Source organism: Microcaecilia unicolor, chromosome 2 (assembly GCF_901765095.1).
Source record: "Microcaecilia unicolor chromosome 2, aMicUni1.1, whole genome shotgun sequence".
NCBI classification, from domain to species: Eukaryota; Metazoa; Chordata; class Amphibia; order Gymnophiona; family Siphonopidae; genus Microcaecilia; species Microcaecilia unicolor.
Window position 1 is genome coordinate 352,356,086 of NC_044032.1, and position 27,513 is coordinate 352,383,598.

The window sequence follows — 27,513 nt, forward strand, 5'->3', positions numbered from 1 at the left end:
ATTGATCTCCTTATCTTGTTTCACTCTCCCTATTTAGTGGTCTAAGGAAGAGAATAGAATTACCTGACTGAAATAATTCCTACATATTACTTTCTCTGTATTTCCAGCAAGCTGTTTTATCGCTTGTAAAAAAAAAAAAAACTTAACCAACCAGCACTGAATATTGGCTTGGCTGGTTAAGTTTAAATCAGCCATAATTATTTTTTCACGGAGAGAGTGGTGGATACTTGGAATGCCCTCCCGCGGGAGGTGGTGGAGATGAAAACGGTAACGTAATTCAAAAATGCGTGGGATAAACATAAAGGAATCCTGTTCAGAAGGAATGGATCCTCAGAAGCTTAGCGGAGATTAGGTGGCAGAGCCAGTGATGGGAGGCAGGGCTAGTGGTTGGGAGGCGGGGCTAGTGCTGGGCAGACTGCTATAGTCTGTGCCCTGAAAATGGCAGATACAAATCAAGGTCAGGTATACACAAAAAGTATCACATATGAGTTTATCTTGTTGGGCAGACTGGATGGACCGTACAGGTCTCTCTCTGCTGTCATCTACTATGTTACTATCCAGCTTATTTTCGAAGGAGAAGGGTGGCCATCTTCCGACACAAATCGGGAGATGAGCGCCCTTCTCCTAATGTCGGCCAAATCGGAATAATCGAAAGCCAATTTTGGCCGGCCTCAACTGCTAAGGAGAAGGGCGGCCATCTTCCAACACAAATCGGGAGATGAGCGCCCTTCTCCTAATGTCGGCCAAATCGGCATAATCGAAAGCCGATTTTGGCCGGCCTCAACTGCTTTCCATTGCAAGGCCGGCCAAAGTTCAAGGGGGCGTGTCAGCAGTGTACCGAAGGCGGGACGGGGGCATGGTTAAGAGATGGCCGTCCTCGGCCTATAATGGAAAAAAGAAGGGTGTCCCTGACGAGCATTTGTCTGACTTTACTTGGTCCCGTTTTGTTTACAACCAAGCCTTGAAAAGGTGCCTGAACTGACCAGATGACCACAGGAGGGAATTGGTGATCACCTCCCCTTACTCCCCCAGTGGTCACCAACCCCCTCCCACCCTAAAAAAAATTTTAAAACATTTTTTTGCCAGCCTCTATGCCAGCCTCAAATGTCATACCCAGCTCCATCACAGCACTATGCAGGTCCCTGGAGCAGTTTTTAGTGGGTACTGCAGTGCACTTCAGGCAGGCGGACCCAGGCCCATCCCCCCTCTACCTGTTACACTTGTGGTGGTAAAAGGGAGCCCTCCAAAACCCACTGTACCCACATCTAGGTGCCCCCTGTTACCCTTTAAGGGCTATGGTAGTGTTGTACAGTTGTGGGTAGTGGGTTTGGGGGAGGGGGTTGGGGGGTCTCAGCACACAAGGTAAGGGAGCTATGCACCTGGGAGCAATTTGTGAAGTCCACTGCAGTGCCTCCTAGGGTGCCCGGTTGGTGTCCTGGCATATGAGGGGGACCAGTGCACTACAAATGCTGGCTCCTCCCATGACCAAATGGCTTGGATTTTGCCGGTTTTGAGATGGCCGCCATTAGTTTCCATTATTGGCGAAAACCAATGTCTGTCCTCTCTAAGGGTGGCGATCTCTAAGGGCGGCCCAAATGTTGAGATTTGGCCGTCCCCGACCATATTATCGAAATGAAAGATGGCCGCCCATCTTGTTCCGATAATACGGTCGGGTACGCCACTTTACGGGGCCATCATTAGAGATGGGCGCCCCTGTTCGATTATGCCCCTCTCTATGTTAATTAAATTGGATATTCAATGCCAGTCACCTGAAACAGCTCAGCATTGAATAGCCAGATCTCACCGTCAAGCACAAGAGTTAGCCGTGCTGCCTCACGCAGTCTGAATATTGGGACAAGATCTACACACAGAAGATATGCTTATGTCTTTATACATTCTTCGGTATTAAATTACAAAATTGTTGACAGTACCCAAGAAGAGATGGCATGGATGGGCAGACTGGATAGGTCATGTGGTCTTTATCTGCATATATTTTTCTCTGTTTATTTTTTTTCTATTGCATTCATTGAGGCCTTTATTCTTCTCTACAGGTCACTTCATGGGAAACAACACAGTAATTGATGTCTTGAGGAGACAAGGATATGAGGTAGAACACACTCCCGCTGGAAGCTCTATCAACAAGTAAGCTAACGACACATATTTTATAATGTGGATAACAGAATACAAACAGGACTATATTTGCTGAAAGGTGCTACCATGTTACCACATACTAGCATGCAATATTTCCCGCAAATTCCATTTTATGATTTGGGATCTATTTACTAATAAAGCATATTAATGGCGGTAATGCACTTTACTAAATCCAACCTGTAGAGGATCATTTTTGAGGGTGGAAGGAGCAGTGGTTTAGCTACATGGGGCCACGGGGGCCTGGGACCCCCAAATTTGCTCTGGGCCCCTGGTGTGGCTGGCGGAGGTCCCCAACCCCCACCAGCTGAAGCCTTTGTCCAGCGCTGGTCTCTGGCACCAACATATTGTCTACCCTGCTTTCTCTTCCCCTCACGTCCGGCATGCTCCTTGTAGTCTCAGTTTCACTATAAGGAGCGTGCCGGACGTGAGGGAAAGAGAAAGCAGGGCAGGCAATGCGGAGGCGCCGGAGACCAGCGCTGGATGAAGGCTTCAGCTGGCGGGGGTTGGGGACACCCGCCAGCCAAGATGTACAGCAGTGGGTGGGGGCCAGTGAGGCGGCGGACAGGGGGCGGCAGTGGGGTGGCGGACCAAAATGTGCCCCCTACCTTGGGCTCTGACCCCGTCCCACCTTGAGGTCTGGCTACGCCCCTAGGAAGGAGGTTAAACAGTCTCTTGGGTACTTTGTACCTACAATCCTTTTTTTCAGAGGAAACTCTCACTGAGTTTCCTGTTCAATTTCAGTGCCACTGGGATTTTTTTTTCACATGCATGCTTTGCAGGTAGAAAAAATGCAGGTTAAACATACAGGATTTCCAAAATAAAATCTTGGCACATATATGAGCCGGTCTGCCTTGTGTCAGTTCCTCCCCTTATCCCCACAGAATGGTAAGAACAATTTTGAAAGGTTCATTTTTGTTTTCCTTCCATAGATAAACAGTTATTTAGCCACAGAAATCCTTCAGAAAATTGCCCTACACTGGGGAACATTGATACAGGTTGCATACATACTATATTTCATCTGTCTGCAAGAATGTTCCATGAGATGTTCCATAAATTGCGAGTGAACCGATACAGAGGGGAAGAATATAATTCATACGCAAGCTACTTACTAAGTGTTATCATTTGAAAATTATCCATGAGAGTTAACCTTACTTCTAGTAGATGGGTCTGATAATGTCTATCTGTTCATGACTGAGAACTCATCATTCAGAAACAGTGGATAGCCAAATAATAGGGGCTGTTATTGTTATCGTCTTATTAATGCATGAAAGTCCATGTGAGTAGCATCAAATGGGAAGAACATATGGTAAAGTCAGCATTAACCCATAAAAAATCTTCACCTTAAAAAAATATTCTCCCTGTGTCTGAATAATTTATCCACGCAAAATTGATGTTTGAAAAAAGTTCCTCAGACAAACAGGGGAATAGATTAGAGGCATGCTAAAGTTGGAGTGTCAAATTTAAATTGAATAGCGCTATATGAGATGCTATATGGCTAAATCTGAGAAAATAATTCAGTCGACAGAACTAGCAGAGATGAATCTGGACAGAGTTTTGTGCACTCAGATTTATCTGAATAGTTAGTTGTATTTTTACCCAGACAAATGCAGTTGAATATCTGGACTAAGTTAACCAGATAAACTTCTCATGTTAACTATGGGCTCCTTTTCCAAGCAGTGTAAGCGCAACGTGGGCTTACTGCTTGCTAAAAAGGAAGTACAGCCGGGCTACCACAGCAGCCCGGCCGTACTTCCCACCCCCAGTGCGCCATCATATCTGGCACTACAAAAATATTTTTATTTTTGTAGTGCTGGTGTATACCCGACGGTAATCACTGCCCAGTTACCGCTGGGTTAGCGCTGGAGCCCTTACCACCACCTCAGTGGGTGTCAGAAAGGGCTCCCCCCTCCCTGAAAAGGCTGCAGGGCAAGTGCTTCACTTGCTGCACAGCCATTTCTAAAAAAAAAAAAAAGATCTACCTTTTACCAGCTGTGGTAAAAGGGCGCTTCGGCATGCGTCAAAAACATGTGCCGACACCAGTCCCCCCCCCCCCCCCATTGCCGCAGCTTGTTAAAAGGGGCCCTTTGTCCAGTGACCATAGTTAATATGGACCCCTTTAAGGTTTACAACTAAATGTCAGTGTTAAATTGTATGTGTTTACATGGCCATTATCACAAAAAACAATGCCTCCCTGCACTGCACATTAATTCAGATATGTGAACTGAGGTAACGAGGTGATTTACATAATTATGCCACTCATTACTTAGTTTTGCATAGGTTGCTCAGTGAAAGTCATCATTTCACAAATAAAATAACACACAGGAGAGAAGGAGGAGAGGGGAGGGGAGGGAGAAATATGTGCAGAGAAGGAGAGAGAGAAGTCAAAGATGACCCCAAGGTTACGAGCTGATGAGACAGGGAGGATGAGTGTTATCCACAGTTGTTACTTCTAATGTTAAAGATTGTTTATTGATTCGTAATCAGTTGAAAAATCTTTGACAGGTAGAAATCTGAGGTTATTGAATTTTCCATTTCTTTACTTTATTTTGACACTTATACCTCACATATACCTCTCGAATTCATTGTGGCTTACAAAGTAGTCAAAAGAACATAGTAAGAATACACAATACAATGATCAAAATGTAAATAACAAAAGCAACAAATACAAAATTAATTCACATTCATTTAAAAACTTCTTGAATAAAAAAAGATTTCAGCATTTTTCGAAAATACAAAACATTCTTTTGAGACCTAATTTCCTGAGGAAGAAAGTTCCAGCATTTCGTAGAATAAGAGAAACTAGTGGAGTGTACCGATTTATAAAGTAACTTTGAACAAGAAGGAAAATGCAGCTGCAAACAATCCCTTGCTCATTACTTAGTATCCTTGGAATTATTTAAGAAATATTAGAGAGATTGACTGGCATTTTCTCAGGTGTACACAATACTTGTAACCAGCCAGAGGGAAGTATTGTGGAATATACTGCCCCCTCCAGATAGTTCAATTTTTGGAAACATCTCATGCCACCTTATTATTGTCCTTGCAGTCTGAGATCTAGAACAGAGCTATTCTTAAATTGTACTTTGCTAATAAAAAAAAAAAACAATTGTTTTGTGATCAAAAAATTATTTTTACAAACTTAGCCAAGGCATTTCAGTTACACAGGGTCTTGGAGCTTCTTTTTTCCTAATATTTTCTTCTAAGTGCCCGGTCACATTGGAAGGCAGTCATTTTGTTCATCTGACTCCTGCTGAATTGGAGAAATTTTCTTTTGAAAAAATCTGTATTTAAGATACATGAAGAAGTTTATCACCTTTTCTTTCTAGTAGGTGAGGATAGTATAAGACAATTGTGAATTTTGTTTATGTCTCTGTTTGGATTATTTAAGGTCTCTTTCACTAAGCTACATTAGGCACCAATGCACGCCAACCCATCCTCATTTCCTTCTGCTGACGCACCAGGCAACTTCTTCTCAGACAAAAACACTCAGCTTCAGTCTGCCTTTCACTTGTCAGATTCCTCTGAACCTTCTGCTTCTTTAATGCCATCGAACGCATATACTCTGAGTGCTTCCTGGAGTTTGTTCGAACTACCTTCTCTTACTTCCTTTTCAACTTTGTTAGAGCATACATGTCTTAGAAACTACCTTATAGACCCACTCCCCTCTAGTTGGTTAAAAATGTACTTCTATATCTAGGTTTGACTAGTCTGTCTTCTGGCACTGCTCCCTCCTCTCAGAAAAAAGCCATTGTTACACCACCCTTGAAGAATCAATCCAGTGACCTTCTTGTTCCTTCTCATTACAGACCTATTTCCAGTCTTGCTATGGTCTCCAAGATTACTGAGAAACTGGTATTCGACAGCTTCTGTCTTTTGTCAATGACCTATCAATTCTTCATCCTAGGCAAACTGGATTTCGATCCAATCATAGTACTGAAACTACAGTCCACATGTCTTCTTGGTGAACTTCATTCTATTCTGGACAAAGAAAATGTGACACATTTGGTTTCTCTTGACCTTTCAGGAGCTTTTGCCTTGGTGGACCACTCTCTTCTACTTATGCGACTTTGAGCCATCTGAAGGCACTGTGCTTGTATGTTTTTCCTCTTTCCTTTAGATGTGCTTCTCTGTTTCTGTCTAAGGACTTTACACATCAGTATGGGGTCCCACGGGGCTCCATTGTTTCTCTGCTGCTTTCTAATATTTTCCTTAACTCATTAGCTACTCTCCTCCAAGACTTTTACATCCATTTCTTGTTTTATGCAGATGATATCCTAATAATCTTCTCAACTTCTTTTTCCTTTCCTGATCCAGGTCCTTTGCACTCAGCCTTACAGACACTAATTAGCTGTCCTCACATAGACATATTAAATACTTCTAAGACTACTGTTTGTTGAGTAACTGATTTTCACCCTCAATCCAGTATTCCCCTTACACTCTTCAATCTCTCTATGTCTTCAGTCCCTTCTTTTTGTTATCTGGGCTTTTTTGTGAGCATTTTCCCCTTGGACTTTTTTTTTTTCTTTTTCAAAAATGGTCCAAAAAGATACATTCACTGAGCACAAAAACATCTAGCAAATGGCCATTTTTGTGACAAAAAGATAGACTTTTTCTGGTTCGAAAATGGTTTTGTTTGCCACTTGATTTTTGGATGTTTCAGCAAAACGTCCAAAATTGGATTAAATGTCATAGCAAAATGCCCCTCTATATGAAATATTGGTGTTGCCTGGTTAGCATTAAGTCATTCCTCCAAAATGCTTTCTTTTTTCTTTAAATCTGTTTAGTTTTTCAGATATATGCAGTGTGGCATGTAGCCTGTGGGCCTCTGCGCATGTGGTCAGAAAAGTGGACAAAACAGGGAAAATCCCCTGTTCAAGTTTAGGTATTTTTATGCTTGATCCCTTTAAAAGGGGTTTGACTACAATACCTAGAAGGCTATACATTGTGAAGCCAGAAGGGCTGTACTCAGCTTCCAGCTTGGCTAATTAGCAGTGCCTTCCTGGAATGTGCAAGGGGAATTTAAAAGGAAGGTTGTTAGTTTTGAGAGGGAAGAGGACACACCCAAGGGGAGGAGTGGCACTCCAGGGCACGCCCTGTAGCCAGACCTTGACGGGGGGGGGGGGGGGGGGGGCAGAGCCCAAGGTGTGGGGGGGGCACATTTTGGCCCGCCTCCCCGCCCTCCTGCTGCCTTTGCCGCCACTTCCACCCCTCCCCCCCCAGCAGCTACCACCTCCCCGCCACTGCCCTCCTGCTGCCATTATCCAAACCCTTGTCACCTCTCGCTTGGATTATTGCAATTTGCTTCTCACTGGTCTTCCACTCAGCCATCTCTCTCCTCTCCAGTCTGTCCAAAATTCTGCAGCACGACTTATTTTCTGCCAAAATCGTTATACTCACACTAGCCCACTCCTCAAGTCACTTCACTGGCTCCCTGTCCGCTTCCGCATACAGTTCAAACTTCTCTTACTGACCTTTAAATGCATCCATTCTGCAGCCCCCCATTACCTCTCCATTCTCATCTCTCCCTACATTCCTCCCCGTGAACTCCACTCACTGGACAAATCTCTCTTGTCGTCCCCCTTCTCCTCCACTGCTAACTCCAGACTTCGTTCCTTTTCCCTCGCGGCACCTTATGCCTGGAATAGACTTCCTGAGCCTGTACGTCTAGCTCCATCTCTACCTGTTTTCAAATCTATGCTGAAACCCACCTTTTCACCACTGCTTTTGGCTCCTAGCCACTACTCAATTGCCCTCCCCTTGTTCCTTTCTCACCCAGTACTTCCCTCACCCTTAAATGTCTTGTCTGTCTGTATTTTTAGATTGTAAGCTCTATTGAGCAGGGACTGTCTCTCTGTGTCAGGTGTTCAGTGCTGCGTGCATCTGGTAGCGCTATACAAATGCTAATAATAATAATAATTTCTGCCCCCACCACCACCACTAAGAAGCTACCTTGGCTGACTGGGGTCTCCACCACCAGCTAAAGCATTTGTCGTACACTGGTCTCACATTGCCTGGTGCCCTGTCCTGTTTTCAGTCACTTGTCGTGCTCATTTTAATGAAACTGAGCATGCGCGTTTCATTAAAATGAGCGTGCACAGCAACTGAAAACAGGACAGGGCGCCAGGCAATGTGAGACCAGCGAGGGACAAACGCTTTAGCTGGCGGGGGTTGGGGACCCCCGCCAGCCAAACCAGGCTCCTGGAGAGGGCACCTTAGTTAGAGGACAGGGCAAGGCTCTATCCTGTCAGCTCATAGCCTGGAGTGGAGAAAGGAAAGTCTTCCGAATAAGGGGTGGAAACCAGGATTGGTAATTCTCCGATACAAAAGGCAGCCCCAGCCTCAAAGAGGGAACTGTGCTCCAGTGGGTGACAGAAGAGAAGGTTCAGTGCTTGGAACAAGGGAGCAGGATTCCTGGAGGCTAAGAACCAGTCCAGTGGTTCGAACAGGAGGGTTCAAGATGTAACAGGGACAAGGAGCTAAGTGTCGGGGGTTCAGGTTCCACTTAACCCAAGTTAGGGTAAGTTCCCAGACAGTTCTTTGTATTTGCGGTCCTGAATGGTGAGGAGAGAGGTCTGATGTCCTATGGAAGTCTCTGGGGACAAGGGCACAGAGAATAGCCTGGTCGGAATAGCATAGTGGGGGAAGGGCTATTGTAAAAGCAGAAACCCCACAGTTATTTCAAGTGTTGAAAGAATGGTGTTTGTTTTGGTTATGTGGTAACCCAGTGGGAGAAGAGCTAGTGGAAAAAGCTAAACCCCTGTACCTAATTTAAAGGGTGAAAAGAAATGGTGTTCTAAGGTAGCACAGTGGGGGAAGAGTCATTTAATAATACCCCATAGCTACTGATATGGTTGAAAAGGAATGTGATTTAATCCTTATTATCAATGATAGGGGGGGGAAGGTGTCATTTATTGCTTGGCTGTAAAATGGCTCTTGGTTGTAAAGTGAGCCATGCTTAAAGTTGTGCTGTGTAGGACCAGTGGGAAAACTCAGCCTGGATTGTGTGTGTGAGCCAGGTCAGGCAGGAAAAGGAATATGATTTTACTTTTGTTATAAAGGATATGAAGAAAAGGTCCCTTGATTGTTTATTTGTAAAGTAAGCTATGCATAGAGTTGTACTGTATAGGACTAGTAGGAAAGCCTGGCCTGGATTGTGAGCTTGAGCAAGGTCAGGCAGAAGATTTAAACAAGAGGTTGGAAGAATACATGAATTGTCTGTCCTTTTATGACAAAGTTTATTTATTTATTTGTTGCATTTGTATCCCACAATTTCCCACCTCTTTGCAAGCTCAATGTGGCTTGCAATACATCAGGAATAGTGGAAATGAGAAGAGAATAAACAATTGGTATTACAGAAGGATTTTGGGTTACATGATAATGATAAAGCATAGTAGTGAAATAGCAAGAAAGCATTATAAGACAGTTCTGGATACATGTGGGGTTTCACATGTTTTGATCTTTGTGATATGTCTTGTCGAAAAGATATGTCTTCAGTAGTTTGCGGAAGCTGGCTAGTTCAGTGGTCGTTTTAAGGTTGCACGGTAGCGCGTTCCAGAATTGTGTGCTCATATAGGAAAAGGTTGATGCATACATTAGCTTATATTTTAGACCTTTGCAGTTAGGGAAGTGAAGATTAAGGAATGTGCGGGATGATTTTTTGGCATTCCTGGGTGGTACGTCTATAAGGTCTGACATGTAGGCTGGGGCATCACCATGGATGATTTTGTGAACTAGGGTGCACACCTTGAACGCGATACATTCTTTGAGTGGGAGCCAGTGTAACTTCTCTCGTAGTGGTTTAGCGCTTTCATATTTTGATTTTCCGAATATGAGTCTGGCTGCAGTGTTCTGGGCTGTCTGGAGTTTTTTTGAGTATTTGCTCTTTGCAGCCAGCGTAAAGTGCAATACAATAGCCTAGATGACTGAGTACCAATGATTGAACCAAGTTACGGAAGACGGTCCTTGGGAAGAATGGTCTTACTCTTTTTAATTTCCACATTGAGTGGAACATCTTTTTGGTTGTGTTTTTCGCATGACTTTCTAATGTTAGGTGCCGATCAATGGTAACTCCAAGAATTTTTAGGGTGTCCGAAATTGGTAGGTTCAGCTTTGGTGTGTTGATGGTGGTGAATTTGTCCGTGTTGTGTTGGGAGGTAAGTATTAGGCATTGGGTTTTTTCTGCATTTAGTTTCAGCTGGAATGCATCTGCCCATGAATGCATGATATGAAGACTTTGGATGATGTCATTTGAAATTTCCTTTAAGTCTTGTTGAAATGGGATGCAGATCGTTACGTCATCAGCATATAAATATGGGTTGAGGTTTTTATTTGATAGTAGTTTGGCCAAGGGTATCATCATTAGGTTGAATAAGTCAGTGAAAGGGGGGATCCCTGTGGGACTCCGCATTCCGGTGTCCATGTAGCTGATGTAGTTTATGTTATAAGCGGTAAATAAATCCTAATAAATAATAATAGTGCTGTTTAATTTTAGACATATTAAAGAACCTGCATCTTACTGACTGGTCTTAGTTTGTGTCTCAGAGTGGGCAGCTGTGGTTCCCAAACCTGGTCCTGGAGGCACCCCAGCCAGTCAGGTTTTCAGGATATCCACAATGAATATTCATGAGAGAGATTTGCATGCAATGGAGACAGTACATTCAATTCTCTCTCATGAATATTCATTGTGGGTATTCTGAAAACCTGACTGGCTATGGGGTGCTCTTAGGACCAGCTTTGGGAACCACTGTGGGGGAGGCTTCCCAGAGCAGAGGGTAAAAGCCTTATCCCTGGGGCCAGAAGGGGCCACCCCTACAGGAGATAACAGAGCTGTTATATTTTTTCCAAAAACCACAGTATATATATCTAAATGCAAGATACAATAGTAAAAAACATAATGCTGTAATTTTTTGATTTTTTTTTTTGTGTGTAAAGCATGTTTTACACATAAAAGGGTCTTTTATAAAATTGCACAGGGGTATATGATAAAAAGCACATGCAGTGCAAGACCTCAAATACTTTTACATGCACCAGGCATAGGTATTCCTTGGGCAGCATTACAGTATATGTCTGTATTTTTTTTTAAGTGTGTGTACACGCAGAGAGAAAACACACGCACACTTACACCAGAGCAGGTGTAAATTTGTGTGACAGGATTTGGCCACTAAAGCGGCTAGTTGTGTTTGCCTATTTGATAAAAGCTCATGAGTTTCTACGTATCTTTTTTAAAATAGGTGCCTGTTTGACATTCCACACAGGCACCCTGTTATAAGATTACCTTCACTGGGCTTCACATTATAACAGAGCACAGAGACAGGAAAGATAAATATATTGCATTTATTTTATCAGGGCAACATATGTTCCAATGTGCCTTTGTAAAATTGTCCTAAGGAAAGTAGGCATCTGAAGTTACATCTGCTTTGAGACAGGTGAAATTGTGTACATGTATGTGCCGGTACAGATGTGTATTTATTTAATAAAATACATGCTGAAGTGCCCGCCCCGCACCTGCTGCACCCATTTGTTCTGTCCTCTGACAGCCTCGCACTAGTTTATAATGAGGCTCATTTTCAAAGCACTTAGCCTCCCAAAGTTCCATAGAAACCTATGGAACTTAGCCTCCCAAAGTGCTTTGAAAATATGCCTCTATGTGATTCTAAAATGTGTTTAATGCTTTTACTGTTATTCTGACTTCTAAGGATTTTCATTGCTGCAGTTCTCACTGCAAAGATACGTGAGCAATGCATAGTGTGTAATGTAGTTCACAGGCAATGCAGCCACACTTGCTTGTCTGTACAAGAACTGTTATCATTGGTTTGTGCTGTGGCCCAGACCTCCTCTCTTTCTCAGCCAAGCATGGCTCCTTTGTCTACCTGCTATCATTTCCTGGTCATTCTTACAATCTCTGTCCTGAGAGGTCAGCCAGGTACGACCTTTCTCTCCAATTGAAGGGCTGCCTCTAGGACCACCCCTTGCTACCCGATGGCAGGCTCTGCCATCTATTTACCCCCTCTTCCCTGGGCCTGTGTGAGCCCTTCTTAGCCTCTCCCTCACCAGTCATAGCCCTGGCATAAGTGGACTCATCTAAATGTAGGCACATTTATTTATTTAGATTTTACTCACACCTTTTTCAGTAGTAGGTCAAGGTGAGTTACATTCAGGTACTCTGGATATTTCTCTGTCCCAGGAGAGCTCACAATCTAAGTTTGTACCTGAGGCAATGGAGAGTTAAGTGATTTGCCCAAGATCACAAGGGGCAGCAGTGGGATTTGAGCCAGCCGCCTCTGGATTGCAAGACTGGTGCTCTAACCACTAGGCCACTCCTCCACTTCACACATTGCTGCCAACTTACACTATTATTCTTCAGTGGCATCTTGGTACACAGATGCTGTTCTAGAATTGGCACTCAGATTCGGCACACCTAACTGGAGGCACTCAGATATAGAATTGCCCTATATTTATGAACAAAATTATATACTGGTCTCACGAGGCTAAAAACGTGTTGAATTTCTTTTTTTAAATTTTATGTTTATTAATTTTAATTATAATACAAACAAATCACGTTTGTAAGGCAATACAGAGAGTTATTGAAGAAAAAAAATATTCCATTTAAACATACATGTCAAACATATTTATCTTATCACTCTTCCTTAGACCACCATAGGGTAAGGGGGGAGAGTCCAAACAAATTTAAGGAGAATTATTTCTCTAAAACAGAAGGAAAAAAAATCTTAGCACAAATTGGCATAGTCCTGATTTTACTTTCTCTTAATTTTTACTTGCTGATATCAATCATTCTTCCTATTCAGCTAGATGGATTTTTAGCGTCCAGAAAAACCTTTAACTGAGATGGCTCACAAAAGACATATTTAATGCCAGACATACGAATTATACATTTGCATGGGTATGCCAAGGTAAATATTGCACCCAGCGCTCTCACACGTGTTGAATTTCTCAGAAGACATGATTTATACTTTACACCAGTGTTTTCCAAGTCCAGTCCTGGAGTACCCCTTGCTAGTCAGGTTTTCAGGATATCCATAATCAATATGCATGAAAGAGATGAGCTTATACTTCCTCCATTAGATGCAAATTGATTGTGTGTATCCTGAAAGTCTAACTGGCAAGGGGTACTCCAGGACTGGACTTGGAAAACATTGCTTTACACAGTTCCATGTCCAGTAGCTCATGAAATGCTATCTGTGCCAGGGTTGGGGTCTTGCCGATAGCCAACATAACAATAAAGCTTTCTTAGTTATCAGGAATCCCCTTGTTAACAATTGTTTTTGTAAAAAAAAGAGACAGTGGAGAAGTAGCCTAGTGGTTAGTGCAGTGGACTTTGACCCTGGGGAACTGAGTTCAATTCCCACTGCAGCTCCTTGTGACTCTGGGCAAGTCACTTAACCCTCCATTGCCCCTGGTACAAAATAAGTACCTGAATATATATGTAAACCGCTTCAAATGTAGTTGCAAAAACCTCACAAAGGCTATCAAGTCCCATTTCCCTTCCCTTCCCCTTCAAATTGAAGTACATGTCCACAAATTTGTTGAACAAGAAAAAAGGACCCACTTGAAATGTTTGTTACAAGTGTTAAACTTGTGCTTTAAAAGCCCGTGTTCCATGTGTGTAAATACACCGCAGAAAATTCATATTGTATTTCTTTGTAAGATTTTCAGAGCCTTAAAATGTCTTTCCAGCATCTGTATAGTGATTTCTGTTTCTTGATCATGCCTGCCATCTAGTGTTTAATGTCATGATATCCTATGGGGCTCATTTTCAAAAGAGAAAAACTTCCAAAAAGGCAGATGTACATACTTCTCGCAGAAAGCGTCCAAAGCATATAATCAAATAAAATTAAAAAATGGTCTAAATCGCTAGTTCGTTTAGGTCAGGACGTCTCCAGAGGGGACATTTCGTAGGTGCGACACGGGCGGTATTACAGAATGAACGTCTCCAGCCAATAACAGATAGCAAAACGGTTTCCCAGTGGCAGGAAAAAAAAGAAAAGTACGGAATTAGACCTGATATAAAAGCATCTAAGATAAGAGCAAAGCTGTCTTTAGTTGGAGAGTGAAGGAAGTGCTAGTTTGAGAGAAAGTTGGGAGTTGCTGAGTACTGTGTTACCGTTTGTCTGTTTGCCGTAGTCTGAGCCTCTTCACCCTTACATTCCCTGACTTGCCTCCTCTGTCCCACCTTCTCAGCGCCTTGCTCAACCCCGCTAGCCCTCCCCCCCCCCCCAGCCACAACTAGCCCTTCCTCTGTATCTTCACCCTCCCCCCAACACTCACTGTCCCCAAGCCCACACACCTCCCATTATACCCCCTTACCTGTTTGGCGTCTGTCTATTCTTGTTGCTCTGTTTGTCCTGTGTTGTGCTGCTGCTGTGTGTGACTGCATTGTTTGTCGGTGGTGGGAGAATGTTTGCCAGGTGGTGTCTGTGGGTGCTGGGTGTCACTAGGATTGTAGTTAGAGGTGTTCACAGTAGTGTTTCTGGGGTTAGTGGGTTGCATCTATGGTGGTGGGATATGGATGCACTGGTGGGTTTGACTATGGTGAAGGATAAGGAGAGTTTGGAGGGGATGCCCTGCAGGAGATACCCACATCTAAGAATATTCTGGCTCGGTAACCGTTTCCTGGACCTTACTGACCAGCAATGCCTCAATAGGCAATTTGGTTAAGGAGTTTTGATAGGGCTGCCATACAGCACCCCTGTGAGCAGTTCCAACCCCTCCTCCAGCCCAGGACATGCAGAAACAATCCCATCCCCGTCCACCTGAAGGTCACCACCTCCCTTGCATTTCTAGCCACTGGCACAATCCAGTCTGTGCTAGGGGTCAGTGTGAGTCTCACCCAGCCTGCCATCTGAAACTGCCTCACCCAGTTCCTTGAAGCCTTCCTTACCCACACCTCCAACGATACCAGCTTCCCCACTACCTCCAGGCCCTCCAGAACAACATGACAGAGTTTTACACCATAGACCACTTTCCCTCAGTCATAGGCATCATTGACTGGACACGTTGCAGCAGTGGTGTGCTGGTAAATGTTTAACAACAGGTTCTCTCCCCGGTTCACCTCTGCGCTCTCCCCAAATTGCAGAGCTGGCTATAGCCGGGGAGAGAGCCTGGGGGGGGGGGGGGGGCGGCAATGCATTACTCTCTCCAGGAAAAAAAAATATAAATGCTCCCAGGTTCCAATCTAATTCATGTTGGGGATAAAATGCCATAAATAAGTAAATAAATATAAACTTTTAATGTTGAGAACCTGATTCTCATAACATGATGTCTGTTTTAGAAGCCCTTTACCAGGAAAAAAAAATCTCTGCAGTATACCTAAAATGACACAAACCGAATTAGCATACAGACCAGGAATTAGGAGAACAGACAGTCTTGCCAACTCTGAAAAACAATGTGTTATCAAAATCTCAGAACCTAACAAACAGATCCCTATTCAGACACTTGGCCTTGCAGTCATACATGCAAAACAGAGATAGGCCCTATTCAAATTCTTCAAAAATTAACCTGAAATCCTAAGACACTCTGCATGCAGCACAATACCAGAAAAATAGAAAGAAACACGTTGCTATACATTGCAAAATATGATAGCAGATGTAAATTCTCAAAGTGGACATATTCCAAACACTAAAATGAAAATAAAATAATTTTTTCTACATTTGTTCTCTGGTGACTTTGCTTTTCTGATCATGCTGGCCCAGTATCTGATTCTGCTGCTCTCTATCTGTTCCCTTGACTCTGTTTCTAGGGCTTCCTTTCCATTTATCTTTTCTTTCCTCTTTTCTTCTTCATTTCTGGTTCTCCGCAGACTTGACTGTCCAGTGGATCCAGCTTCTGCCTATTTTCTCCATCCATGTGCAGTTTTTCTCCTCTTTTCCTTTTCCCTCATCTCATCTCCTTCCTCTCTCTTCCCTCCATGTCCAGCATTTCTTCTCTCTCCCTTCCCTTTTCTCCATCCATGTCCAGCATTTTTCCTTTCTCCCCTCCATTCATGTTCATCTCACTTCCTCTCTCTTCCGTCTCTTCCATCCACGTCCAGCATTTCTTCTCTCTCTCCCTTCCCCTCCATCCATGTGCATCTCCTTCCTGCCTTCCCTCCCCTCCCCTCTATCCATGTCCAGAATTTCTCCTTTCTCCCCTCCATTCATGTTCATCTCACTTCCTCTCTCTTCCCTCCCCTCCATCCATGTCCAGCATTCCTTCTCTCTCTCCCTTCCCCTCCATCCATGTGCATCTCCTTCCTGCCTTCCCTCCCCTCCCCTCCATCCATGTCCAGAATTTCTCCTTTCTCCCCTCCATTCATGTTCATCTCACTTCCTCTCTCTTCTCTTCCCTCCCCTCCATCCATGTCCAGCATTTCTTCTCTCTCTTCCTTCCCCTCCATCCATGTGCATTTCCTTCCTGTCTTTCCTCCCCTCCATCCATGTCCAGAATTTCTCCTGCCCTCCCCTCCATCCATGTCCTGAAACTCTCCTCTCTCCCCTGTCCTTCCCTCCATCCATCGATGTCCAGCAACCCTCCTCTCTCCCCTGCCCTCCCCTCCATCCACCCATGTCCAGCAACTGTCCTCTCCCCTGCCCTCCATCCATCTATCCATCCATATCCAGCAATTCTCCTCTCTCCCCTGCCCTCTTCCATCCATCCATATCCAGCAATTCTCCTCTCTCCCCTGCCCTCCCCTCCCCTTCATATCCAGCAATTTCTCCTCTCTCCCTGGGCCCTGCCCTCTCATCCATGTCCATTGATGGCTTTGATGCTCCTCTCTCCCTGCCCGCCCTCTTCTCCCCCCAACATCCCTCTTTTTGCTCCTGCCACCCTGGGGGGTTTAAATCTTTGATTTACCTCCTTCATAGCAGCCACAGTGAAAGCCCGTCTCTAGCCTTCCCTTCATTTCCTGTCAGTGTCCTGCCCTTGCGGAAAGAGGAAATGACGTCAGAAGAAGGCGGGACACTGATGTGAACAAGGGAAGACTAGAGATGGGCTTTCATTGCGGCTGCTGCGACAGAAGTAAATCAAAGATTTAACCCCCCCCCCCCCCCCCAGGGCAGCGGGAGGTGTGGCAAGCGTGGCTTGTGGTGCCCTCCTGCCTTGCTTACCTCACTTACCGCCGGGTTGCGCAGCCCCTAGGAGCCAGCTCTCCTGCCAGAATAACTGGCTCGCAAGAGCTTTAAAAATTTAACAACTGGCTTTTGCGAGCCAGTGCGAGCCAGCTCCAGCACACCACTATGTTGCACTCTGACACCCCCCTCCCCCCCCACCGGACATGCAAGGCCATCTACCCAAATCACAAAGCCTTCCACTCCATGAATATGCAGATTGTATATCATGCCCAGAGGGAGATTGTGGACGTATGTGCATGGTACCCAGGCTCAGCTCATGACTCCTACATCCTCCAGTATTCTGGGATCTACCAGAGGTTCAACCGAGGGGAGATCAGTGGCGGCTGACTCTTAGGTAAGTGCTACAGGGTTGCCCCCTCCAACTGCCTACACACTCCCTACTAACCCCCCCCCCCCCCATAAGGTTAGCAGACCAGCCAATACACACCCTTATTTCCCATTCTGCTTCCCTAATGAACCTGGCTCATGACCCCCAATGTCCACCCCCAAACTGCAGCAGAAGAGGAGTACAATAATAGACATCGGACCACTTGTAGCACTATTTAGCAGACATTTGGACATCTTAAGAACAGGTTCTGATATATGAAAATTTTGACTACCTTTTCTCGCCTGTAGAGGAGCTCACCTCTGGAACGGAGGTGAACTCCTCTACAGGCTACAAAAGATAGCCAGAATTTTAATGGCCTACTGCATGCTGCACAACCTGGCTCTGAGAAGAAGACAGAAGAGGGACAGCAACACCAATCAGGGAAAGACTGATCCAGACCAATTTCTTCTACAGGTAAATATAATTAATTTATTTTGGTTACACACCAACCCACTACCACCACCCTCACCATCTCTGGGCACACATCCATCTCCCCCATCAGACCTACCCTCTCCCCCTCCCACATCAGACCCACCCTTTCCCCATCATATACCCCCCCCCCAATCACACATCCGCTTCCCCCAGTGCCCAGCTAACCCTGTAGCAGCTGACCCAGCCTACCTCCCCTTCCTCCTTGTCCACACTCTCTGGGATGTGCCTCGTCCCCCCTGTTCATGAGGTTCTTCAGCCATGCTGGCCCTCCCCTAGGGGGCTCATCCTGTCCTCACTCTCATCTCCACTTGACTTGTTGACTGCCTCAGCTGCTGCTCGGAAATCTGGCCACCTGGCTGGCTGGGAGTCTGAGGTTTGGCATGGGTCTGCACCTGTCAAGGGCGTGCAGGCCTCCTGAGAGACCCCAGCTCTCGGGGTTCGTGGCCACGGCATCTGTGCTGGGGTATCCATGCAGACACGTTTGGCTGGTGGTTGGCCATTATACATTTCTCTGGGCTCGTTAGCGTTTAACGTGCGTAAACCATTTACGCGTGTTAAAAATTCTAACACGCACCTTAGTAAACATAGGCGTAAGTGTGGAACTTGGCTTAACCACTGTGATACTAATAGTCCCACCCACCTCTGGTTTTTCTTGTCATATATAGACAACCCAACAATCACTAATAATATTCCTCAGCTACATACAGGTATTCTTACACATTATTAAGCCTATCATAGTATACCTGTTCATACCATCTCCAACCAATCAACATAACTTTTATTCAATGTAATAAACCACAGACTTCCACAGAAAGTCAAGGAAACAACACAGGAGTGGAAGATGCCAATCACAAGCTCCAAGATGATCAATTAAAAAGTTTATTCTTGAAATTCAACATGCACAGTGCTGACAGTGGAAACCCAAAACGGGCCACGTTTCGGCACACAGGCCTTTGTAAGGAGTCCTCATAATAAAAAAACACAAAATCAAAAAAAAAACCCAAATGTACAATATGTAAATTAATAATGCAATACATAAATCAGTGTAGCTATTTTTGAAGATACCCAGAAGATTGGAAAAGACCCAATCAAAACAATAAGAGAAAGTATGCAGAAAGAGATACAAAATGAGGAACATATATTAGAAAGAAATAATAAGGGGTTACTAAATAATGAAAAACATTGTGGAAACATGATAAAGGACTAGATTCTATATATCACGCCTAAAAATGTGGCGCCAAAATGAAATTCACTTAGGCGTATTCTGTAAAGTACACTTTAATTTAGGCATACTTTATACAATAAGCCTAAATTTCTACATGGTTTATAAAATACATTGAGTGTGGTCAATTACGCCAAGTAAAACCTGGTGTAAACCCAATGCCTAAATTAGGTGCAGAGTAGGTGTATTCTATAACAAGTACATAGATTTCAGAAATGCTCACGACCCACACATTTCATACCCCCTTTTCAACTAAGAGACTTATATTTACGCACATCATGTTACAGAATACGATTAGCAAGTAGTGCACGTAAATTCTAATTAATGCCAGTTAGTGCTAATAATTGGTTACAAGCTAATTGCTGATTAGCTTGTTAACTAAGTTATGCGCATTGTTATGAAATATGCCTCAATTTCTACGCAGAAATCTTAGCTCACATATAGAATCCTGGAGAAATTGTCTAAAAAGTGAATTTGGGAAAAGACATAAATTATGATCAAGCTGTTTTCTGAAAATGAGGAATGACCAATCTATTTTAGAAAAAGCATTCTATTATTACAAAAGAAAACAATATATTAAAAAAATGTGAAAAAGAAAAACAATGAAAAATTAAAAATGGAACCAGAAATAAATATATAACTGAAGATAAACCACCAGCAGAGGGGGGGGGGGGGGGGGGGGGGGAGTGTAAGGACATTCCTACCTTAAATGCCAGCAGTGAGGTCATATAAGCATGCTGAGTATGAAGGCTTTTAAAACTGAGCCACAATATGCTACACAAGTATCAAACTAAAAAGAAAAACACGAATAGTGATATCTAAAAAAAATAGTGGAAACAGTGGCAGAGAAAATAAAATAAACAGTGACAATGGCAATATCCAGTAATTAAGAGTGACTGTATATAAGACTGTAGGTGAGGTGCATACTTATAACAAACATTATAGTGGTGGCGAGGATACTGAAGACAGAGGAAGTATCCAAAACTAAAAATTACTATTACTGAGAGCGGCAGGTACAGCTCATAAATCTAACAAAATTGCAGGAGCACATCCTCTCAACTAGGTATATTGAACCATAGCTCCTATAACAATACAGCAACTGTAATAACATGAACCTGAAAAATATTCTAAAATGTATTAACAGAAACCTGCTCCGCACATCACCACACCACTATAGGAATAAAGGAAGAATGAACTGCCATACCATGTTTCCTAAAGCTGCAGTGTGAACACCAAAATAGCAGCATCTTCATTAGAAACAGCATGAACAGCGCACCAGAAAAATACTGCCATTTATAAACTCCAGGGGATGGGACTGATATAGCACCTAACATATATGTAAACCTAAATGTTATAATGTTACATACATATAAGATGAAAATGGCAGGAAGAGGACATCCGGCGGTCAGCCGCCAATGGCCTGCGTTTTGTCCCCTGAGCAGCAAGTGCGGGACCGCTGCGCAACAAACTGTCCACAGATGAAAGGGTTGGCGAGTCCTTTGATTAGCGCCGGCAAAGGAGCGTTGACACTCTTGGACCTGGAAAAAACAACTCCATCGCTCCCGAATTATTCAACCACCATGTCCAAAGGAGTGGAGGAGTGAGTTAGAGGCATATGCTGAAACGGAGTACGTTTACAGCAGAACCCGAATTGGCGGAACCACTCCTAAACACCTAAGAGAAATCAGCTTGGAGTTTTTGGCTCCCGTGGAGGTTACATTGAATACCATCTGGAAGGCGCTTCGGGACCTAACGGTGGCAGTAAATAATTTTGTTTCAGATATAATTTTATTAGAGAGTTACGTGGACAATTTAACTGAACCCTTTGAGAGTGAAAAATTGATAAAGCAAATGATTCTACATGAGCAAGAAGTGGTTATGATCTTGATAATAGACCAGAAACATTGAATAATGAAATTAACATTATTATAGATGATTAATATCGAGATTATTGTTTTTCCCAGAGTTCCGGGTATGACTCCTAAAGTTTTCCTCAGAAATATTTCCTCAATTATTACTTTAAAAGGAGTGAAGCCTGTGAAAACTGGGATTACTTTAATCAGTGGGATCTGAATTAGAGACTTAAGTATATGTATTGTTAAATAATTTCTGGTTTTTAAAAGAGAGAGAATGTAATCAGATGTATTATTTCTAACTAATATTGGACAATAAGTATGTTTTCAATGAAATGATTTGACTATACACCGTATTGGCCTTGAAGAAGCCAACCAGATGATCAATGTGGAATAATGAATTAGACGAGTAATATCTGGGGATGACCAGGTTAATACCACGTTTTTTTTTCTGTTTACAGTTTAATTGCTCTCCTTGTCTTGTCTCACTCTCCCTATTTAGTGGTCTAAGGAAGAGAATAGAATTACCTGACTGAAATAATCCCTATGCATTACTTTCTCTGTATTTCTGGCAAGTTGTTTGATCGCTTGTAAAAATTTAAATGGTTATAAATAATTTAAAAAAAAGATTAAAGTGGCACAGTGGAAGTCTGGAACGCTTAAAACCGGATAAAATAAACAATTTCTACACACAGGATAAAAAGCGCAGTAAGGAGAGAAAACTGAAGCAAAGACATAATAAATCTACAAACCTAGGACTCTGTTTTCTAAGCAGCATTATAGGCGCATTAACATTTTTAATGCGTATTAACTGTGTACGAGCATTAACCATGTATGTGCCTACAATATCCCTATAGACGCCTACATGGTTAGCACATGGGCTAAGTGTAGGCACGCTAAAAACATGCACCATAGGAAACAGGGCCCCTAATGAATAAAATGCAAAAACAATAGTAAAATAAACATAAAATGCAGCCATTTTCGAAAAAGCAAAACATCAATTTTTTTTTCCAAAAATACCATTTATAATAAGGTTTTATGCTCTGTGCATTTATCTTTTCAGGCCATTTTCGGGGAAAAAAAACCACACACAAGAGAAAAATATTTAAAAAATCAAGCCATTGGGATGTAGTATAAAAGGTAGGGAGAGGTATGGGCCTGGGTCCACCTGTCTACAGTGCACTGTACCCACCACTACACCACTCTTGGTATCTGTATGCTGCTCTAATAGACCTGGCTATAACATCTGAGGCTATTGAGGGTGCTTAGAGAGGTTCTGGCTGGTCCTCTTAAAGATTTGTTTAATAAATTCTTGGAGACGGGAGAGGTTCCGTGGGACTTGGAGAAGAGTGGATGTGGCCCCTCTTCACAAAAGTGGCAACAGAGAAGAAGTGGGAAGCTACTTTTCCGAAACCGGCTTACCGGTCTGTAATGGAAGCGTTGCTGAAGGAAAGGATAATGAATTTCCTGGAATCCAATGATTTACAAGATCCGAGGTAACATGGTTTTACCAATGGTAAATCATGTCAAATGAATTTGATTGACTTCTTTGACTGGAGACCAGAAAATTAGATTGAGGGTGTGTGCTATATCTAATTCTGCTTCGATTTCAGCAAAGCCTTTGACACGGTTCCTCATAGGAGGCTCTTAAATAAACTTGGCAGGCTGAAGTTAGGACCCAAAGTGGTGAACTGGATTAGATAGATGCCAGAGGGTAGTGGTCAATGGAATTAACTTGGTGGAAGGAAAGGTTAATTGCAAAGTGACTCAAAGGTTGGTGCTGGGGCCAATTCTGTTCAATATATTTGTGAGCGACATTGCCGAAGGGTTAAATGGTAAGGTTTCCCTTTTTACAGATGATACCAAGATTTGTAATAGAGTGAACACACTGGAGGGAGTGGAAAATGTGAAAAGGTATGTGCAAAAGTTAGAAAAATGGTCTAATGTTTGGCAATTAAAATTTAATACAAAGTGCAAAGTGATGCATTTGGAGAGTAGAAATCTATGGGAGATGTATGTCCTAGAAGGTGAGAGGCTACTACTACTTAACATTTCTAAAGCGCTACTAGGGTTACGCAGCGCTGTACAATTTAAACGAGGAAAGACAGTCCCTGCTCAAAAGAGCTTACAATCTAAAGGACAGGTAAGCAGTCAGTCTAAAGGACAGGTAAGCAGTCAATCAAATGGGGGAGTGTAGGTTTCCTGAATAGAGGTAAGTGGTTAAGTGCTGAAAGCTACAGTGAAGAGGTGGGCTTTGAGTAAGGATTTGAAGATGGGCAGGGAGGGCGCGTGGCATATGGGTTCGGGAAGTTTATTCCAAGCATAGGGTGAGGCGAGGCAGAAGGGGTGGAGTCTGGAGTTGGCGGTGGTGGAGAAGGTACTGATAGGAAAGATTTGTCCTGATATGCACAGACAGAGAGAGGGACCTTGGGGTGATGGTGTGCGAGGATCTTAAAGCAACAAAACTGTGACAAGGCAGTGGCCATAGCCAGAAGGATGCTAGGCTGCATCAAGAGAGGCGAGATCAGCAGAAGAAAGGAGGTGTTGATGCCCCTGTACTCCAGGTGAGACCCCACCTGGAGTATTGTGTTCAATTTTGGATGCCGTATCTTGCTAAGGATTTTAAAAGACTAGAAGCAGTCCAGAGGAAGGCAACAAAAATGATATGGGGCTTGTGAAGTAAGATTAACGAGAAGAGATTGGAAGACCAGAACATGTATAGCCTAGAGGAAAGAAGGGACAGGGGAGATATGATACAGATGTTTAAATACTCGAAAGGTATTATTATAGAAACAAATCTTTTCCAGAGCAGGGGCAATGGTAAAACTAGAGGACATGAGCTGACATTAGAAACAAAATCAGTGACGGAATTCAAAAAGGCGTGGGATGAATACAGAGAATCTGTATTTAGAAAATGGATGATGTAAATGAAAAACCATAAATGACTGCATGTGTGTGGATGCGTGAGTGACTCTTGGATGGTGACACTGGCTATGAAGAGCTAAAGCTGGTGCCAGGCATTCTTTGTAGGTCTCTGTTCTTCATATGGCAATCCACTTTAGTTTGGGCTGGAAAGGGCTTCAATGGCAACTTCAGTAGCCAGAATAGAGGACAGTGTTGGGCAGACTTTTACGATCTGGGTCCTGTAAATATCAAGACGGATTCAGATAGACTGGAGTGAGCTTTGATGGCAACTCCAGTAGTTGGAACACAAGGACAAGCCGGGAAGACTTCTATGGTCTATGTCCCAGAAACACCAAAGAAAGACCATGATCAAGTATATATCATCACATTCATTGCTGATTTAATCATGAATTGATAGAGAGTGTGACTGTTGGGCAGACTGAATGGACCGTTCAGGTCTTTATCTGCCGTTACTTACTATATTACAGATTAGAATTGGGAAGGCTGACCCTTAGCAATAGTATCGCAAGACTACCACTAGGAGATCATTGCAGCATTTTGGAACCCCAAGCCAGATGGGGAAAGAACAGAGGGCGATCACTTTCATCCTGGACCACTAGACACCAGGGATTACCTCTGGGTAAGTCCTGGGGGTGAAGGGAAGTCCAGTGGGATTGGAGTATCAGAGGATTTGGGGGGGGAGGTGGATCAAGCAGGGGTATGATAAGGGGATTGGTGGGATCATATCTGGGGGGGTATCAGAGCAGGCGATTGGAAAGGGAATCAGGGGGACTCATGAGGGAGAGGTTTGAAAAATCAGGGGAATGTAATGGCAGGGGGGGAGAAATCAGACTGACGGGTCCCCTGATATCCAGTTGAGACCCACATAAGTATGTTATGTTGATCCTGCCTGAATATCAGCCGGGCCCACATAAGTAATGGCAGCCAGCACCAGCCTGGTCATGCCTGAATATTTAATTCCAGTTCCCACACATGGCCCAGCATTGAAAATCTGGGTCTAATTTAGTTGAGCACCGACAGCTGAATATTGACTGGTTGTTACGGATCAAGAAAGGGATCTGGGTGTCGTCGTCGATGATACGCTGAAACCTTCTGCTCAGTGTGCTGCTGCGGCTAGGAAAGCGAATAGAATGTTGGGTGTTATTAAGAAGGGTATGGAGTCCAGGTGTGCGGATGTTATAATGCCGTTGTATCGCTCCATGGTGCGACCGCACCTGGAGTATTGTGTTCAGTACTGGTCTCCGTATCTCAAAAAAGATATAGTAGAATTGGAAAAGGTACAGCGAAGGGCGACGAAAATGATAGTGGGGATGGGACGACTTTCCTATGAAGAGAGGCTGAGAAGGCTAGGGCTTTTCAGCTTGGAGAAGAGACGGCTGAGGGGAGATATGATAGAAGTGTATAAAATAATGAGTGGAATGGATCGGGTGGAGGTGAAGCGACTGTTCACGCTATCCAAAAATACTAGGACTAGAGGGCATGAGTTGAAGCTACAGTGTGGTAAATTTAAAACGAATCGGAGAAAATTTTTCTTCACCCAACGTGTAATTAGACTCTGGAATTCATTGCCGGAGAACGTGGTACGGGCGGTTAGCTTGACGGAGTTTAAAAAGGGGTTAGATAGATTCCTAAAGGACAAGTCCATAGACCGCTATTAAATGGACTGGAAAAATTCCTCATTTTTAGGTACAACTTGTCTGGAATGTTTTTACGTTTGGGGAGCGTGCCAGGTGCCCTTGACCTGGATTGGCCACTGTCGGTGACAGGATGCTGGGCTAGATGGACCTTTGGTCTTTCCCAGTATGGCACTACTTATGTACTTATGTACTTATGTTTTTGGAGGGGTTTTGTTTTTTTGTTTTCAGTTCATTGGTAGAGCAGCCAGTTTACAAATTTACATAAGAGACAAATCAGTAATTGAAATTCAGCTATATACTTGTGTAAATGCTGCCATTAACGTGTGCCTTGGTACTTCACAGACTTATATGTGTGATGGCACTTACTTATATGAGCCGTCTTGCAGTCCTATATGTGTAATAAATGCTGTTCATTAACTAAAGATCCCACAATCTTAATTTAGTTCCAATTTGGAGGGGCAAATAAATAACAGGGAAATAAGAATAATACCTCCCTTAATCCCTCCTGTAAACGGCTGGCCAAAACAACACTTTTTACAAACCTATGCCTGTAAATATTGAAATAGTAGGTCTTAACATGCATTCCCTTTTTGAAATGGGGAATACACATGTAGATTTTTGACCAACTCGGGCCCACCCAGACCATGTCCCCTTGCTATTTTTATGTATTATGGTCATCTATGTATAAACTGAGCCTTTCTGAAATTGTCATTTATATATAGACTAGCCGTTAAACCCATAAAAACTGGCGAGTATTGCAGCCCTCCTCTCTCCCCTGGCCTCACCCCGTCCACCGATCCTCCCCCCCCCTATCCAGCAACCCTCCTCTTTCCCTTGGCCTCCCCCTCCCCCCATGTCTAGCAACCCTCCTTTCTGCCCTGCTCTCACCCCATGTCCAGCAACCATGCCTCTCCCCCCTGCCCTCCCCCCATGTCCAGCTACCCTCCTCGCCACCGCTCCCTCCCCCCTCCGTGCCGGGCCCCCTGCACTGACCTGACAGCGCCTCTCACCTCCGTGTGAAAGCGCTACAGGCAGCAGCAGATCGCTCTGCTGCTGCCTGCAGCGCTTCCACACAGAGGTGAGAGGCGCTGTCAGGTCAGTTCAGGGGGCCCGATATGGAGGGGGGCGGGAGTGGGGGCGGGGATGGGGGGGAGAGTGGAGGTTGGTTCGCGCGATGTTTGTTTCCAGGCGGCAGCGGTGGCGTCCGACAGTCCGACTCCGTTTCCCTCTCTGTTCCGCCCTCTGACGTCATGACGTCTTGACTCGAGGGCGGGACAGAGAGGGAAGTCTGTACTGCACATTTGTAGGTGAATCGGTCACTTGCCGTTTATATGTTTGATATTATATATGTGTGTAAATGCTGAGATTTTCACATGTAAGTCAAAAATTAGGCTTCTAAAATAATGGCCATAGTCTGTCAACTCATTACAAATAGGTGTAACTGCTGATGTTTTCTCACTATCCAAGGTGATTTTGGCTTTTCCAGCAGTGGCATAGCCATGGGTGGGCCAGGGCCTACCCAAACTTGGTGCTTCCTTAGTGTGGTTGGTGGGGATCCCCAAGCCCTAGCAGCCGAAGACTTCCTCCTGCAACCTGGACAGCCCAGGTCCATGGCCTTGAGTGTTGCCACCACCGTGCCCCCTCTCCCGCCTACACATGCTCAGTTTTCATGCTGGTATAAAACAGAGCAGGCATAGGGGCCGGCGGTGGCGACGGTTTGGGAACACTGCCACCAGCTACCCATGTTGAAAGTGTTCTGGCTGGAAGAAAGTCTTCAGCTGGTGGAGCTTGGGGATCC

General features: G+C 44.0%; 1 protein-coding gene across 1 annotated transcript in view; it reads left to right on the plus strand.

The window, feature by feature from the left end:
• The window catches only part of LOC115463736 (metalloprotease TIKI1-like), a 275,840-nt gene that overhangs the window by 240,346 nt on the left and 7,981 nt on the right, over positions 1–27,513 (plus strand). The window contains exon 5 of the mRNA XM_030194472.1: positions 2,052–2,142. Coding sequence (XP_030050332.1) covers positions 2,052–2,142 — 91 coding nt within the window. The remainder of the gene's footprint in view (positions 1–2,051; positions 2,143–27,513) is intronic.